The sequence below is a fragment of the Cottoperca gobio genome, chromosome 4 (assembly GCF_900634415.1).
Source record: "Cottoperca gobio chromosome 4, fCotGob3.1, whole genome shotgun sequence".
NCBI classification, from domain to species: Eukaryota; Metazoa; Chordata; class Actinopteri; order Perciformes; family Bovichtidae; genus Cottoperca; species Cottoperca gobio.
Window position 1 is genome coordinate 28,666,321 of NC_041358.1, and position 17,081 is coordinate 28,683,401.

Sequence of the window (17,081 nt, forward strand, 5' to 3'; positions counted from 1 at the left end):
CAAGACGCATCTTTTCTACTCTGTAGGTTAAAAGTAATGACTTTGAATTGCATGTGTGTATTAATACAGTTCATGTTTATCATGTGTTTGAGGCGATCCTTTCAATAAACGCACCACGTGTAAACGGCTCCAGACTTCGTGAGAGCCACAGAGAACTGAGAGCCACACTCCACTTTGATCACGCCGAGGCCGGTGAGAGAGTCGATCTGAACACAAGAAAAGAACAATCATTAGCTGTGCAGCACTGCTTCCCCCCCCCCCCCCCCCCCACACGTGGAGATCTTCTGTGGAGAGGTTTTAAGTCTGAATGTTAAGATGTTTATCTGCTGGTTGCAGCTTCACATGCCGCTACAGAAAGGTTTCGATGATCTCCCCTCACTCTGCAATGAAGTGAAGAGCATTTATAAATGTGGAACTATTCCTTTAATCCCTCAGTATCTACCAGCAGGCCCAACTTCTTAACTAATGTGGAGAAGTTGGAAGTAATAGTTGTGATTTAACAGGAAACACATTTAGAAGCTTTCGAGGCTCTCCTGCTCTGCTGGTCGTGTTCTGCACACTCGCGTCCTTCCCGTGTGAAATACCGAGGGACAGAAGTACAAAGAAGCTCTTGCCGACCTTCAGTGCGCTCTGCTGTGGAAATTGCTTTACCTTCATGGGGATTTTGCAGCCATCGCTGCCTCCCCGGCCCAATTTGCCATAGTCCCCATCTCCCCAGGACCAGACCATGTCATCATCCGTTAGACACAGCGTTTGGGCGTCTCCGCTGCCGCAGGCGACATCGATGACCCTGTGACCCTGCAGTGCATCCACCTGGATAAACACACAAACATCAGCTCCGTCTCACCGTGACGCTCTGAGGAACCTTGTAAACACTTTGACTCCTGTCCAAACAGACGGCACACATGATGGAGAGTTATTTCCTCGAGCCTTTTCAGTGCCAGGACAAAACCTGGAGTCCCCGAGATCCACTGTGGACATCAGTCACACACAACTAACTGTAGAGTAGAACCATTTGATTTGATTGTTATGTGGTTATAATAATAGTTACATTGTTGTTATAATAATAATAAAATATAATAGTTACATTGTTATAATAATATAATAATAGTTACATTGTTGTTATAATAATAATATAATAGTTACATTGTTGTTATAATAATATAATAGTTATATTGTTATAATATAATGGTTACATTATTGATATAATAAGAAAATGTTTACATTATTATAACAACAATGTAACTATTATATTATTATTATTATTATTATTATTATTATTATTATTATTATTATTATAACAACAATGTAAATATTATATTATTATATCAACAATGTAACCATTATATTATTATAAAAACAACAATGTAATTATTATATTATTATAACAGTTACATTGTTGTTATAATCATATAATAATAGTTACATTGTTGTTATAATAAAATATAATAGTTACATTGTTGTTGTTATAATAATAATAATAAAATATAAGTTACATTGTTATAATAATAGTTACATTGTTATAATATAATAGTTACATTGTTATAACAAAAATGTAACTATTATATTATTATTATTATTATTATAACGACAATGTAACTATTATTTTATTATTATAACAACAATGTAAATATTATATTATTATTACATCAACAATGTAACTATTATATTATTATAATAGTTACATTGTAGTTATAATATAATAATAGTTACATTGTAGTTATAATATAATAGTTACATTGTAGTTATAATATAATAATAGTTACATTGTTGTTATAATATAATAATAGTTATTGTTGTTATGATAATAATATTATAATAATAGTTACATTGTAGTTATAATATAATAATAGTTACATTGTAGTTATAATATAATAATAGTTATTGTTGTTATGATAATAATATTATAATAGTTACATTGTAGTTATAATATAATAATAGTTACATTGTAGTTATAATATAATAATAGTTACATTGTAGTTATAATATAATAATAGTTATTGTTGTTATGATAATAATATTATAATAATAGTTACATTGTAGTTATAATATAATAATAGTTACATTGTAGTTATAATATAATAATAGTTACATTGTTGTTATAATATAATAATAGTTACATTGTTGTTATAATATAATAATAGTTACATTGTAGTTATAATATAATAGTTACATTGTAGTTATAATATAATAATAGTTACATTGTAGTTATAATATAATAATAGTTACATTGTTGTTATAATATAATAATAGTTACATTGTAGTTATAATATAATAATAGTTACATTGTTGTTAGAATATAATAATAGTTACATTGTAGTTATAATATAATAATAGTTATTGTTGTTATGATAATAATATTATAATAATAGTTACATTGTAGTTATAATATAATAATAGTTACATTGTAGTTATAATATAATAATAGTTACATTGTTGTTATAATATAATAATAGTTACATTGTTGTTATAATATAATAATAGTTACATTGTAGTTATAATATAATAATAGTTATTGTTGTTATGATAATAATATTATAATAATAGTTACATTGTAGTTATAATATAATAATAGTTACATTGTAGTTATAATATAATAATAGTTACATTGTAGTTATAATATAATAATAGTTATTGTTGTTATGATAATAATATTATAATAATAGTTACATTGTAGTTATAATATAATAATAGTTACATTGTAGTTATAATATAATAATAGTTATTGTTGTTATGATAATAATATTATAATAATAGTTACATTGTAGTTATAATATAATAATAGTTACATTGTAGTTATAATATAATAATAGTTATTGTTGTTATGATAATAATATTATAATAATAGTTACATTGTAGTTATAATATAATAATAGTTACATTGTAGTTATAATATAATAATAGTTACATTGTAGTTATAATATAATAATAGTTATTGTTGTTATGATAATAATATTATAATAATAGTTACATTGTAGTTATAATATAATAATAGTTACATTGTAGTTATAATATAATAATAGTTACATTGTTGTTATAATATAATAATAGTTACATTGTTGTTATAATATAATAATAGTTACATTGTAGTTATAATATAATAATAGTTACATTGTAGTTATAATATAATAATAGTTACATTGTTGTTATAATATAATAGTTACATTGTAGTTATAATATAATAGTTACATTGTTGTTATAATATAATAATAGTTACATTGTAGTTATAATATAATAATAGTTACATTGTAGTTATAATATAATAATAGTTACATTGTAGTTATAATATAATAATAGTTACATTGTAGTTATAATATAATAATAGTTACATTGTTGTTATAATATAATAATAGTTACATTGTTGTTATAATATAATAATAGTTACATTGTAGTTATAATATAATAATAGTTACATTGTAGTTATAATATAATAATAGTTACATTGTAGTTATAATATAATAATAGTTACATTGTAGTTATAATATAATAATAGTTACATTGTAGTTATAATATAATAATAGTTACATTGTTATAATATAATAATAGTTACATTGTTGTTATAATATAATAATAGTTACATTGTTGTTATAATATAATAATAGTTACATTGTAGTTATAATATAATAATAGTTACATTGTTGTTATAATATAATAGTTACATTGTAGTTATAATATAATAGTTACATTGTAGTTATAATATAATAATAGTTACATTGTAGTTATAATATAATAATAGTTACATTGTTGTTATAATATAATAGTTACATTGTTGTTATAATATAATAATAGTTACATTGTAGTTATAATATAATAATAGTTACATTGTTGTTATAATATAATAATAGTTACATTGTTGTTATAATATAATAATAGTTACATTGTAGTTATAATATAATAATAGTTACATTGTAGTTATAATATAATAATAGTTACATTGTTGTTATAATATAATAATAGTTACATTGTTGTTATAATATAATAATAGTTACATTGTTGTTATAATATAATAATAGTTATATTGTAGTTATAATATAATAAGTTACATTGTTGTTATAATATAATAATAGTTACATTGTAGTTATAATATAATAATAGTTACATTGTTGTTATAATATAATAATAGTTACATTGTAGTTATAATATAATAATAGTTACATTGTTGTTAGAATATAATAATAGTTACATTGTAGTTATAATATAATAATAGTTACATTGTAGTTAGAATATAATAATAGTTACATTGTAGTTAGGAGTGAACATAGTTCTCAGTGAGGATTTTATTGCTTGGACTCGACTACATTTAGCATCAACTTTGATGAACATCCACATAAATCTTCCCTTTAAGTGTCCGATGTAGTTTTTACGTCCATGAAACAAAAATATATGAAGTTAATATTCGGTCAGGATATATGTTATATAGTTGTATCATAATAAAATATCAAATGAAAGAGATAATACTAAAACAGAACGTTCTGTGAGAGTCGATCTAATTCTGGTTAAAAGATGTTTAACAGTTTAAAAGACACCATGTGATGGTAACCATGGCAATGATGTGATCATTATGAATTATTATATTTGTTGGGTTTTAAAAATGTGCAGCATCATTACTACTGATGTCAGATTTATATGAAAGAATTACTATCGGGTGAAAATAGACTCGACTGGTTTCAGTGTAATCTCATGATGGTTATAAGTGTAGCACGATGTGTGTGTGTGCATTTCACAGAGTGTGTGTGTGTGTGTACATTCCACAGAGAGTGTGAGTGTGTGTAGTCCACAGAGTGTGTGCGTGTGCATGTGTGTGTACACATCAGTATTGTACTGACCAGCTTGGGTTTCAGCTGGTCCTCACTGTCTCCGTGCCCCAGCCGTCCGTAGCGTCCCTTGCCCCAGGTGAAGAGCTCTCCACTGGCAGTGATGCAGGCGCTGTGTGCCCCCCCGGCTGCGATGTCCACCACCTCCACTCCCCTCAGCGACTCGATGACACGAGGCCGGTCACAGGGGCTGAAGTCAGGAGGAGTGGTTACAGATGATTACTTGAGGGGATTTATAACCACATTGTGCAAAGTGAAATATTTCATTCTGTCCCGACCTTCTGTTCCCGTGGCCGAGCTTCCCGTCCTCAGCCTCCCCCCACGAGTACACCTCTCCCTCAGAGGACAGCGCCAGGCAGTGCTTCCCCCCAGAGTTTACGGCCACCTTCCTGATGAACACGTGTTGGATGGACTCCAGCAGCGTGGGGGTGGACACAGACTCTGTGCCGCCGATACCCAGTCTGCCCCCGGCTCCGTATCCTGTAGCATACAGCTGAGGATCCAGATGAAGATGTGTTAGTACGACAACATCACATATTCCTGCAGGTCATCAGACTGACTTCCATGCACACATGTTATACTGTTATTTAGGACAATATGTGAATTTAATACAGATGGTGTAAACAGCATGTTGGATATTCAGAATGAGGTTTTATTCCAGATGTAGTACAAGTGGACATGTATTCCGCACACATCTGTTAACGTTCAGCCTGTGCAACGAACACAAACCAGCTACAGATGCACAAAGAACGTCCCTTATTAAAAACCTAAAAAATTAACCAAATATTGCAACACAACGTGTTTAAGAAGCCGGTCGAAGGAATGAGAGAGGCTGAGTTCAAGTCCTATTTTGACGGCTGCATGTTAACGGGAATATTAGTTTTTATGAGCCATGTCAACGGTTTAGTAAGAATATTGTCTTTTTCAAAATAAAGGCAAAAACTGGGCTGTGCAGGAATCTGGCTCTGCTGTCTGCCACACATCTTTGCATGAAAACCATTAACTGGATCAAAACAGCGTCACAAACATCTTCAAAGTGTCTCCATACTTTCGTACACCTCCAGTAAAAACCTGCAGATTAAATGTCTCTAAAGTGTCAGAAGATAGAAACATTCTCAAGCTGGTGTCTTCAAATCAAGATATCAAAAGTGTCTTATTATTTAAAGCTGAGAAGCAGAACATCTGAGAGGCTGGACAAAGTATTTTCTGAAATTGTTGCATGAGAAATTACTTATTAAATTATTAATTATTATATTTATATTATTAATGAAAGCAGCGACAGACCTTTCCATCAGCGGTGACAGCGAACAGAGTCTGCTCCCCTCCGATCAGCTGCACTGGCCGCAGCGTGGCGAGGGCTTCGGTGGGAGTGGGCACTTTGACCTTCGCCCCCTCGATGCCCCCCAGCTGACCTCTGTGGTTGTGGCCCCAGCCGTAGATTGTGCCGCTCCCCCCGGCGGAGAGGGTCCAGTCGTCCGGTCGCCGGTTCATCCACTGCACGAGCTGCTCGTCGTGCTCGCGCTTGAACAAGTCGTGACTCTCGTGGAGGCCGTTCATGCTCTCGTGATCGGCCATCAGCTCTCGAATCTTCTTGGTGACCTTCAAAGGGAAGGAAACGGATTAAGAACATTCTCATGTCAGTGTGACGTAGACACGTGGAGGCCAGCACCGCCCGGAACACTCACCTCATCCAGGAAGGGTCTCGGTTGAGAGGTCCTCTTGTCCAGAGCCACCGCCACTCTGGAGGCGGTGCAGTACCGGCGGAACCAGGCCCACTTGTGGGTCTCGGCACAGCAGGGTAAAGTATCGAGCTCAAGGTCGCAGGCAAGAGCGACCAAGACCTGAACACAATGTTACAGTTAGCCACCATTATGATGTGTAAGTATCTACGCTCACCTCAGATAACAGACCTTGAAGAACGGACTGTGGAGCAGCTGCTTTCCTCCGCGGACGATGGGGTCCTCGTACTCGTACTGTCTCTGCAGAGCCTCAGGGAGCCCCTTCACCAGAGCGGCCAGCGCACTGCCTGTGAAGCTCTGGAGGAAGTACATCAGATAAACAAAGAAGTCATGTTGTTGCTATTATACAAAGATGCTGCTGCGACGCACTTCGTCCACATCGTTATAGTTTAGTACGGAAGCCCTGAACGGCCAATATTCAAACATCTCAAAATAACAAATCTTTTCTTAAGATAACAAAACTTTTTTAATCACATAAATAACTGAGAAAATAAATACAACTAACTTGTTATGAAGGGAAAACGTTTGTACCAAGACCGTGTAGTAAAGTTATTTAAAACATAATCAGAAACTCCTCGAGCCTGAATCCTGTTTCATAACCACATGTCTCGAATCTCTGAATACTCAGGGTCGTCTCAAGTATAAACACAATATCTTTAATTTGCTGGATCCCAGTGGACTCACCATGGAGCGAGCGTCGCTCTCACTGTCTCCCAGCAGCCGGTTGATGTTGATGGACTGACCATACTCTGTGGTCAGAAGCTTGCGGAGTCTCTGCAGCGCCCACATCCTGTGGCCAGCAGCTGCAGACGAGTACATTAAAAAGGCAACATGAATATATTTAAATTCTAACAAAGCAACTACTCGATGGATCAGTCACACTGTACCTAGTGCACTGAGCTGCGCACAGGCAGCGAGGGAAGCGGCGAGACGAGGCACGATGCTCCTGTTGGAGGCGAAGTTGAGCCTGAAGTCCAGCAGACAGGTGACCAGGTCCATGGAGGGGCAGGACAGGATGCAGCGGTCTGACAGCAAGTCTTTAGGACCTGAGGGAGGACACGAGGGAGGACACGAGGGAGGACACGGGGGAGGCTCAGGGTTACAGCCAGGCAGTCTGTGCGTGTAGCCGTGCAATTATAGCACGAAAACTAAATAAAAACTAATGTCTGATGATAAAAACTATATTTTGGGACGTTTTGTTACTGGTTGCTGTAGTTTCCCATCAGACGAGAGTCAGCCGTGTGTGATGCGCTCACCTGCAGCAGGCATGATGGGGTACACGGTGAAGCGCCAGCCCCACCCGTTGACGGAGCCGTCACTGGTGAACTTCCATTTGAGTTCATCTCCCGGGATCCGTAACTCGCTGGACCAGTCGGACCACTCGCGACCTGAAACACGCAGCACGTCAGCACACGTTTCATTCATGTTTCACTCATTCAGCTTCACGCTCTTCCTCTCGTCACCTGATCGGACAGAAACAATCCTATTGGCTCCATCCATGATGGTTAGCGGGTCGTGGCGTCGCTCAGTTGAACATTGTCTGTCGAACTCTATCCTGAGACCTTCGGCTCCTGCAGAACAAAACAAGACGTAATCATCTCTGTACACATGAACCAGCGCTGGGAGGAACCAAGTCTTTCTTTTACAGTCAAAGCTCCTATTGAGGTTTGATCGTCTGTAATTGATATTTAGTGACGTCATGACATCAGTGCAGCCTCTTCTTTATCTGACACTGTGCACAAACACTTTGGATCAAGTAAAGGCTGCACAGCATAATTAGAATCTGAGGTAATGACTGAAGTCTGAAACTCTTCTTGTTTACCTGGGATCTTCACCGTCCCGCTGGTGGAGGTGTCGTCTGTGTACGGATGGCTGCTCTCCACGACGACCGGCTGGGAGGACAGACGTCCGCTCTGAGAGTCCGTGGCAACGTCCTCCAACTCTGTGACGCACAACTCCAGCAGCATGTCAGCGACCTGCAGCACCAGAGAGAGTTACCTTCACACGCAGGAAACACACTCCACTCACGCTGTACGTCAGGATACCTGATCCCAGAGAAACTCATTCTTTCATTACTTCTCTCATCTTTACGACTTAAAGAGTCATTTCTTATTTCTGAGCTATACACCGATGATCTATACACCGAGTATAATACAGCATGTCTACGTCTGACAGTGATGTTTACAGAGAGCTGCTCTCTGCTGTTGCATCACGAGTCATCGTCACATCCCGACCAGCTCTACACGCAGTCTAAACACAAAGACGGGACACTACCTGCGGGTAAGCTGTGCCCATGCCGGACAACACAGCGGACAGCACCTCCTTGCCCTTCTCCCCGGAGCGACAGGACACCGCCAGTTTGAGCAGGTCCACCATGACGCGCGTGTCGTCCGGCACGAGCAGACTGGTGAACTCGTCGAGGTACTGAGGCTCCGGACCCACCGCCTTACTCTGACCCTCGGAGTCCTGAGGAGGAACACAAGACGTTAGTCGGGAACACGCGGCTGCACCGAACACTTCCCGTGCAGACGGACGCCACCGACCTCTTTGGTCTTCGTCATGGTTTCAGCTATGATGCTGGCGGCGCCGGGGTCATCGGTGACAGGGATGAAAGGACGCGAGGAGGCACCAGAGGCAGAGGGGGTTAAAGCTGAGGATGGGGTGAGGGCATCTTCTGATGAGGGAGCCTACACACACACACACACACACACAAACACACACACACACACACACACACACACACACACACACATCAATCCTTTCCTACATTTTGAAATACATTACAGTGCAAGAATGAAATATGTTTTTGGATGAGTTTATTCTAATGCTGTGTTTAAACTATAAGATCGTTGAGTTCTTTGTGGGTGTGTGTGTGCGTGTGCGTGTGTGCTCAGCGTGAACTCGTCCTGCAGCACGTGTCTGTAAATGTAACCGGCTGCTTCTCTACTGAAAGCTGAAGGAGTAAAACTTTAAGAGCCAGTTTCTGGTGTGCAGATACAGTTTGCTGATCCTTGCATCTGCACACCTGGTCAGAAGAATTTGCATGTTTACTGTTTTACAATAAGTCGGCACAAAATGCAGTGGAGGCAGCGCTTTTATGACAAAAATATAAAAAGCCAGACCGCGTGGAAACTCCCTCACTGAGTTCTATTGAAGTCAAAGTAAACACACTGATCTCACCTCTCCCTTCTTGTCCTGCCAGGGATTAGGGCTGAGTCGCTCCTCTGCTTCAGGCAGCACCGGAGGAGCTTCTTCGTCGCTCACGCAGGACGAGGACGAGGAGTCTGACGGGGGAACCGGTGAGCTGGAAGGACACTCTGATGGCAGGATCATGCTGGCTGGCATCAGAGCACCGACCACTGCGTCCCTGTGGAAACACGCAGCACGCCAACAGTGATGAATGTAATCAGATATTCTGAAGCACGTCACAACGACATGTAGTGAGAGAGGAAACGGGGATGACACGCTGTCCACCAGCAGGAGAGGAGACTTCACACTCACCTTGCATACATGATCTGGAGGGCTGACAGCACGTGGGACAGAGCGTGCTGTTTGGCCAAGTTGCCGTCCAGACTGAGGAGAATCTTGGCCAGCGAGGGGCGATTAGGCTTCACGCTGCTCTGCCCGCTCAGCTTGTTGTTCACTGCTGATGAGTCACTGTCGGACTGGACGCCTGCAGAGTACAACACAAACACAATGACAGTCGTTCACGTGAACCCCCCTCCCCCCCGCTCTCGCCATTATCAGCTGGTTGCAGACCAGCGTGCGTCTACAGGCAGGGAAACTGTGCAGCAGTCAGTGTTCATGTGCACGTTTTTTTATTTATGTAGTCTGATCTGTTTACTGATGTATATGTGAATGTTACGCATTCTAATTATTCTAATTCTAATCATCATGCATCTTATTATCTATAACTGACATTCTACCTGCTTAAGTTTATTCTTTGTATACGTTTCATCATTAAAGCATTTCTTCTATGAAAAAATAATATAATTCTCCTTATTATTCTTAGTGTCATTATAACAATCCATTATATTAGTAATGTATACATAAAGAAATTGGAGACGTTATCAAACATAAATTACTTTTAAGTCCAACATTTCCCTTTTCAATGAGAGAACAGCGCCCCCTAGTGGACTCTGCTAACCCTGCACAGTATGTGAGCTGGTGAGGAACTCGTCACATGTCAAATAAAACACATTACAATCCCACATGTGTGAATGGGCTGCAGAGAAAGGGAGGATTACCCAAGTAGGACGCTCCGAGGGAGTCCCGGGCCGTCTGGAAAAGTACCGGCTCGTGAACAGAGGGCGTGGTCACGTCCACGGTGGTCCAGGCCACGCTGTGGGAGGAGCCACAGGCCACTCGGGTAATCTTCTGTCCCTCCAGACCCTGCACCAGGGTGGGCTTCCTGTTAACTGTGGTGGTGCCGTTCCCCTGCTGCCCGTGATCGTTGTCCCCCCACGCGTACACCTGACGGAGGAACAACAGCATCGTTTCATTTGTCACAGAAGTCTTAGAGGTCAACAAAAGGTTTTCTGTTCTAAAACAGAAAATCATCGACTTCATTTTCCAGACGTTCATGAGATTAAATGTTTGTCAGGACAATTTTCTAATCTTCTTTATTATCTGTGAAACTAGTTATTTATTTTAAACATGGAGAAGTGCTGCACCTCAGCCTCTTGTGGAGTATTACCACAACAAACACTGAAACAGAAAAAGAATCACCAAACGTTTCTTTCTCACAAAAAGATTTTCACAGATGAAAACTTGGGACTTATCCCGGTCACCTGTTCTCATTAACACGACTTAGATCAGATTATCTTTCCTCACTTTGCCTCTCGGAGCTTCTGTAAAACTGTCGGAACCGTGAAACAAAAGCTAGAAAAGAAAAAGTGAAGGCATCGCAACAACCTGTGAAAGTGTTCAGATATCGAGCCTCTCAGAACATGAAGTGATGTGCTAACATTATTAAATCCCTTCTGAGGGAAGGTATTTTATACGGCGGAACAGCAAAAGGTCAGAGGTGCCTGGAAAAGTAGAGCGAGAGTCGATAACTTAAGTCCCGCATGTGGACCAGAGCCATGGCAGTGAACGAGCAGCTCAGAACAAACCTGTCCCGTTTCTGTAACAGCCAAACAGTGCAGCGCTCCGACAGCCACGTGGACGATCTTTTTGGCCCTCAGTCCCTCCACCATCTGCGGCTTCCGCACATGGACATCGGTGCCGTGGCCCAGGCGGAAGTAGTCGCCTTTGCCCCTGTCAGGAAACACAAAGCGTGAGCGCTCGGTGGAAAACAAAAAGGACACAAGATGCGTCGTCACATAACATCTTACCAGGTCCACACAACTCCAGATTTAGTAAGAGCCAAAGAGAACTGGGCTCCACATTCAATCTGGCAGACCGCCTGCCCGTTGAGTCTCTCGATGTTCTGGGGGATGTTGCAGCCCTCACTGCCTCCACGACCCAGCTTCCCAAAGTCCCCGTCGCCCCAGGAGAACACCAACCCTGACACGAAACAAACATCATCATCTCATCCAAAACAACACTTCTCAAGTCTGTGGAGTCTTCATCTTCATTTAAAGCTTTCTGAACCTAAACATGTGTAACGTTGAGATACAAACACTCAAAACATACATTTGGTGGTTTGCATTAGCAGAAATACCTTCATCGGTGAGGGCGAGAGTTTGAGCATCTCTGCTCCCACAAGCCACCTGGATAACCCGGTGTCCCAGAAGCACCTTTACCTGAGCAAGAAGAAACGCTTTAGAACTTCAGAGTTGAGATGGAATCAGAGCAGCAACACATTTAAACTAGTCAAGCTCTACACGTGAGACTGTGGCTGCAGATATTTCTCTTTAGGAAGTCTGTACACCTTCTGCAGACCGAAGACTCTCCTGTTTAAACTGCAGCTGGACAATAACAATAAATACATTCTGTTTTCTGTATGTTGCACTAAATAGTTTTGGCTTATTTGAAGTTATTGCACCTGCAGGATTCTTGCTGTTCAGAGTTGTATCCTCATGATTGTTTGCACTTATTGGAAGTCGCTTTTAGTCATTTAGACAAAAGTGTCTAAATGTAATAATTTTGTGGATTTGGGCTTTCAATAATGTAATAGGATTACAAACTATCATTTGAGTTCATCGACACGGCAAGCGAGGGCGTCCGTGTGATGAGGTTGATCCAAACTTGCAAAGTGAAGCCATGTGGTTCTTTAACATTGGAATTATACACACATTTCTGAGACACACACGTACCAGTTTAGGCCTCAGCTGAGTCGTGTTGTCTCCATGTCCAAGGCGGCCGTACTCCCCCAGTCCCCAGCTGTACAGCTCCCCACTGGAGGTGATGGCTGCGCTGTGAGAGCTGCCACAGGCGATGTCGCGGATGCGCTTTGTCTTCAGCGCCTCAATCAACCGAGGCTTGTCACAGTTCCTGATGTGGAAAAACAAACTTTTCTTTAAACCACATCATTAAAGTTCTATCCTTTACATCCTGGAGACAGAAACACATTCTGATTCACATCCTGGACAATAAGTCAAATGGAAATCATCCATCTGTTCAGGAGTACGTACATTCTGCTGAAGTGTCCCAGTTTGCCGTCGTCTCCCTCTCCCCAGGAGAACACCTTCCCGTCCACAGTCAGGGCCATGGCGTGGCGTCCCCCAGAATGCACAGCGACCTTCTTCACCACGTAGTTACTGAGTGCAGTGATCTGACGGGGGATTGGGATGGTGCCACTGGACAGGCCCAGGCCGAGCCGTCCGTTAGTGGCCTCTCCACACGCGTAAATCTTCCCCTCCACCGTCACTGCGACAGAGACACAACGGTTACGCTCACCGTACAACGAGCACGCGACAGAAGAACTCCAAATATCATTTATCTCACACCTGCAAAGAGGCTTTTAGATCCACCGGCCACTTGCACCACATTGAGTGCAGAGAGAGTTTCAGAGAAGGAGGGCACCTTGATCTGTGGACACAAGCAGGAGCGATCAGAGAGGCAGCAGCTTCTGCTGGACGTTCTCTGCAGGTTCAACTCATAACACAGAAAGATCAAAGGCTAAGTTAGACGTTGGCTCATTTATAGTGGACACAAGTTTACACGAGCTGCACCTTGGATCCCTTGAGTCCTCCCAGCTGGTCCTTGTCGTTCAGCCCCCAGACGAACACTTTGGTCCTGATGGTGGCTGCAGACTCCAACCCCAACGACTTCTTCCGAGCGAGACTGAAGGACGAAGCAAAAACATTTTAAACATTTGTAGAGTTACAGTAAAGATCGAAGCACTCTTAAGAGCTTAAATATCTTTAATAACGTGTAACAAAGTACATTCAAGTACTGCAAGAACAATTATGAGGTGCTTGTACTTTCCTTGAGTATTTTCTTTATAACTCCACAATAGGGAAATAGTTCTTTCTACTTCCCTACATTTATCCAACGGCGTTAGTTTCTCTACAAATTAAGATGAAACTCGTTTTCCTCGTCATACCTCCCGTTGGCAGTTTTGTCATCGTCCTCTTCCTCGTTGTCGGACGCCAGGAAAGGGACGGTGGCCAGGTCTTCGTCCTCCGCTCGGATGCGTCCAACAATCCCGAGCCCGTGAATCTTGCAGTCGATCCCAGAGCTGCGGCACTGCTTGATGGCCACCTCGATGTATCTGTGATACTGGGGAGAGACATCCATCAAGTTATTGCACCGTGTTTAACCCTGACACTCCCTCTGTTCAGTCTGTTCATGCATACGCCATAAGTTTATATTTCTAGAATTAGGAAGTTCACATATTGTCCTTTTAAAGTTTTAAATCTTTTATATCCGACACAGGACAATAAATAAATCACTGACATATCCCAGACTGTGAGAAAATAAAAATCCCCCTGAGCATTTAATAAACAGGAAATAATTATTTATTTGTCATTTTTGACATCAGAGCATCATTTTAAAAGTGAAAACAAAGATTAGAAGTTGAATTGATCTTTAAACTGACCTCAGTACAGTCACTGAGGAGAAGGACGCTGGTGTCTGTGGGATTGATGTTAATCGTCTTCAGCTCGATTAAGTTGTTCAGAGAGCTTCCGCCTGCACAACAATTACAGAACAATTACTTCTGTACATTAAGACACAGAACAATTACTTCTGCACATTAAGACAAAACAATTACTTCTGCACATTAAGACACAGAACAATTACTTCTGTATATTAAGACACAGAACAATTACTTCTGCACATTAAGACACAAAACAATTACTTCTGCACATTAAGACACAGAACAATTACTTCTGCACATTAAGACACAAAACAATTACTTCTGCACATTAAGACACAGAACAATTACTTCTGCACATTAAGACACAAAACAATTACTTCTGCACATTAAGACACAGAACAATTACTTCTGCACATTAAGACACAAAACAATTACTTCTGCACATTAAGACACAAAACAATTACTTCTGCACATTAAGACACAGAACAATTACTTCTGCACATTAAGACACAGAACAATTACTTCTGCACATTAAGACACAGAACAATTACTTCTGTACACTAAGACACAGAACAATTACTTCTGCACATTAAGACACAGAACAATTACTTCTGCACATTAAGACAGAACAATTACTTCTGTATATTAAGACACAGAACAATTACTTCTGCACATTAAGACACAGAACAATTACTTCTGCACATTAAGACACAGAACAATTACTTCTGCACATTAAGACACAGAACAATTACTTCTGCACATTAAGACAGAACAATTACTTCTGTACACTAAGACACAGAACAATTACTTCTGCACATTAAGACACAGAACAATTACTTCTGTACATTAAGACAGAACAATTACTTCTGTACATTAAGACAGAACAATTACTTCTGTACATTAAGACAGAACAATTACTTCTGTACATTAAGACAGAACAATTACTTCTGCACGTTAAGTTTCTCACATCACATTCACTCGCCTGACACCACCACCATCGAGGGCATGTAGCTGCTGTCCGCCGGATCCACGACCATCTTCAGTCTGTGCACGAGGACGTCGGGGAAGAGCTCGACACGGATCCAGTGCTGTGGAGGAAAGAAAGACGACAACGCGTTTCACTTTAATAAAGCTGCACGACAGTCTATTTAGATTATCTTCATTAGAATAAGCAATTCAATCTCCTACCTTTCCCTGCGAGCCGGAGGACTGCCAACACTGATCACTGCAGTCGATGAGACGTGCGGCCTGGTTCACGGAGGACGAGACGTTGAGGCTCTTGACGGCACGCGACCAATCGTCAATCAGCATCCCGCGCTGGCTGCTGTGATGCTTCTTCAGCTGCTTCCCTGAGCGGCCGCAGAAGGCCGGAGACTGGCCTGGTTGCACACATGAACAACAACAATCATATATTTCTATTTCTAGATGAACAAACTCAATATTTAAAACACAAAAAAAAAAAAAGTCATGAACACTGAGCCGTTTCAGCTTTAAGTTGACGAAAGATTGACATAATAATATTACATAATGCATCTCAACTTACAAACATGAACTTCTATTTAAATATTACATTTCTATTCATTTTGTATTACTGCGTAGTCTTTATTTCTCCTGCACAACGTTTCCTTCTTAAATTCTTATTTTTATAAACGTGTTTATGAAAATAAACGAAACGTCACAGATCTGACACGTGGGGGCGAACCTGTCACTCACCCGGCTCGTTGATCCTTCCGAAGGAGTGCCTGACGTTGTGTTTGCGGGTCTTGAAGCAGTTTTCACAGAAGTCGAAGTCGTCACAGTTCCTGCATTTGAAGCGGGGGCCGTTTATCGGGAACATCTGGCAGCCATCACACCTGCAGATAACACAAGTGCTATTCACACAACACGTGGAGATATGGAGGCGGGGCGATGTGGGACGCTGCGTTTATCACTAGGACACGTTTACAGATTACAAAGTAGCCGACATCAGCAGCCTGCGCAGAGTCTGCAGACGGCATGACGCCGCTAAATCCAACTTGTAATGTATAAGTAATGAGCAATGTGACAACATGCACGATTTACTGCCGAAGAAATCGATCCCTACCTCACTCCAGGGTGGACACTGGGCACCAGTTCCATCTCAGCCAGCAGGCCGGTCCAGTGGGACTGCTGAGGGAAGTCTACGATCACGTCCTTTCCATTGGCACTGAAAGCTGGAACACATTCAGCCGCGTTAGTGCAGAACAGTGGACTTCAGCTCGCGTCCCCTTTAGTGCTCACCTTATAAAGACTCACCTTTCACAACCCCGACGCTCCTGTGAGTCACAGAGCCCCATTTGTACTTCGGTGTGGTGACGGTGGGCTTCACCCTCACTTTGTCTCCGATCTTTATATGGGAGGGGGAGCTTTGTGGTGGGAATCCTGGGAAATAAAGGGAAGGATGACATGAGATGTGATACTGAACTCCAACTGTGTGTGTGTGTGTGTGTGTGAAAGAGGATTGTTTGTACAATAAGTGAGACGTTATTGCTCAGATGTTGCATAACTTCCCGTCATCGTGTC

General features: G+C 40.5%; 1 protein-coding gene across 1 annotated transcript in view; it reads right to left on the bottom strand.

The window, feature by feature from the left end:
- herc2 (HECT and RLD domain containing E3 ubiquitin protein ligase 2) overlaps positions 1 to 17,081 on the bottom strand; it is a 56,711-nt gene that overhangs the window by 10,931 nt on the left and 28,699 nt on the right. Inside the window, 31 exon segments of the mRNA XM_029429034.1 lie at positions 115 to 206; positions 652 to 813; positions 4,827 to 5,004; positions 5,093 to 5,307; positions 6,099 to 6,413; positions 6,500 to 6,655; positions 6,725 to 6,850; positions 7,238 to 7,356; positions 7,441 to 7,599; positions 7,810 to 7,941; positions 8,017 to 8,124; positions 8,376 to 8,529; positions 8,828 to 9,019; positions 9,097 to 9,240; positions 9,734 to 9,920; positions 10,055 to 10,226; positions 10,801 to 11,026; positions 11,668 to 11,812; positions 11,890 to 12,061; positions 12,219 to 12,300; positions 12,814 to 12,991; positions 13,132 to 13,366; positions 13,447 to 13,528; positions 13,672 to 13,783; positions 14,046 to 14,221; positions 14,541 to 14,632; positions 15,523 to 15,628; positions 15,729 to 15,919; positions 16,254 to 16,393; positions 16,624 to 16,732; positions 16,815 to 16,940. Coding sequence (XP_029284894.1) covers positions 115 to 206; positions 652 to 813; positions 4,827 to 5,004; positions 5,093 to 5,307; positions 6,099 to 6,413; positions 6,500 to 6,655; positions 6,725 to 6,850; positions 7,238 to 7,356; positions 7,441 to 7,599; positions 7,810 to 7,941; positions 8,017 to 8,124; positions 8,376 to 8,529; positions 8,828 to 9,019; positions 9,097 to 9,240; positions 9,734 to 9,920; positions 10,055 to 10,226; positions 10,801 to 11,026; positions 11,668 to 11,812; positions 11,890 to 12,061; positions 12,219 to 12,300; positions 12,814 to 12,991; positions 13,132 to 13,366; positions 13,447 to 13,528; positions 13,672 to 13,783; positions 14,046 to 14,221; positions 14,541 to 14,632; positions 15,523 to 15,628; positions 15,729 to 15,919; positions 16,254 to 16,393; positions 16,624 to 16,732; positions 16,815 to 16,940 — 4,783 coding nt within the window.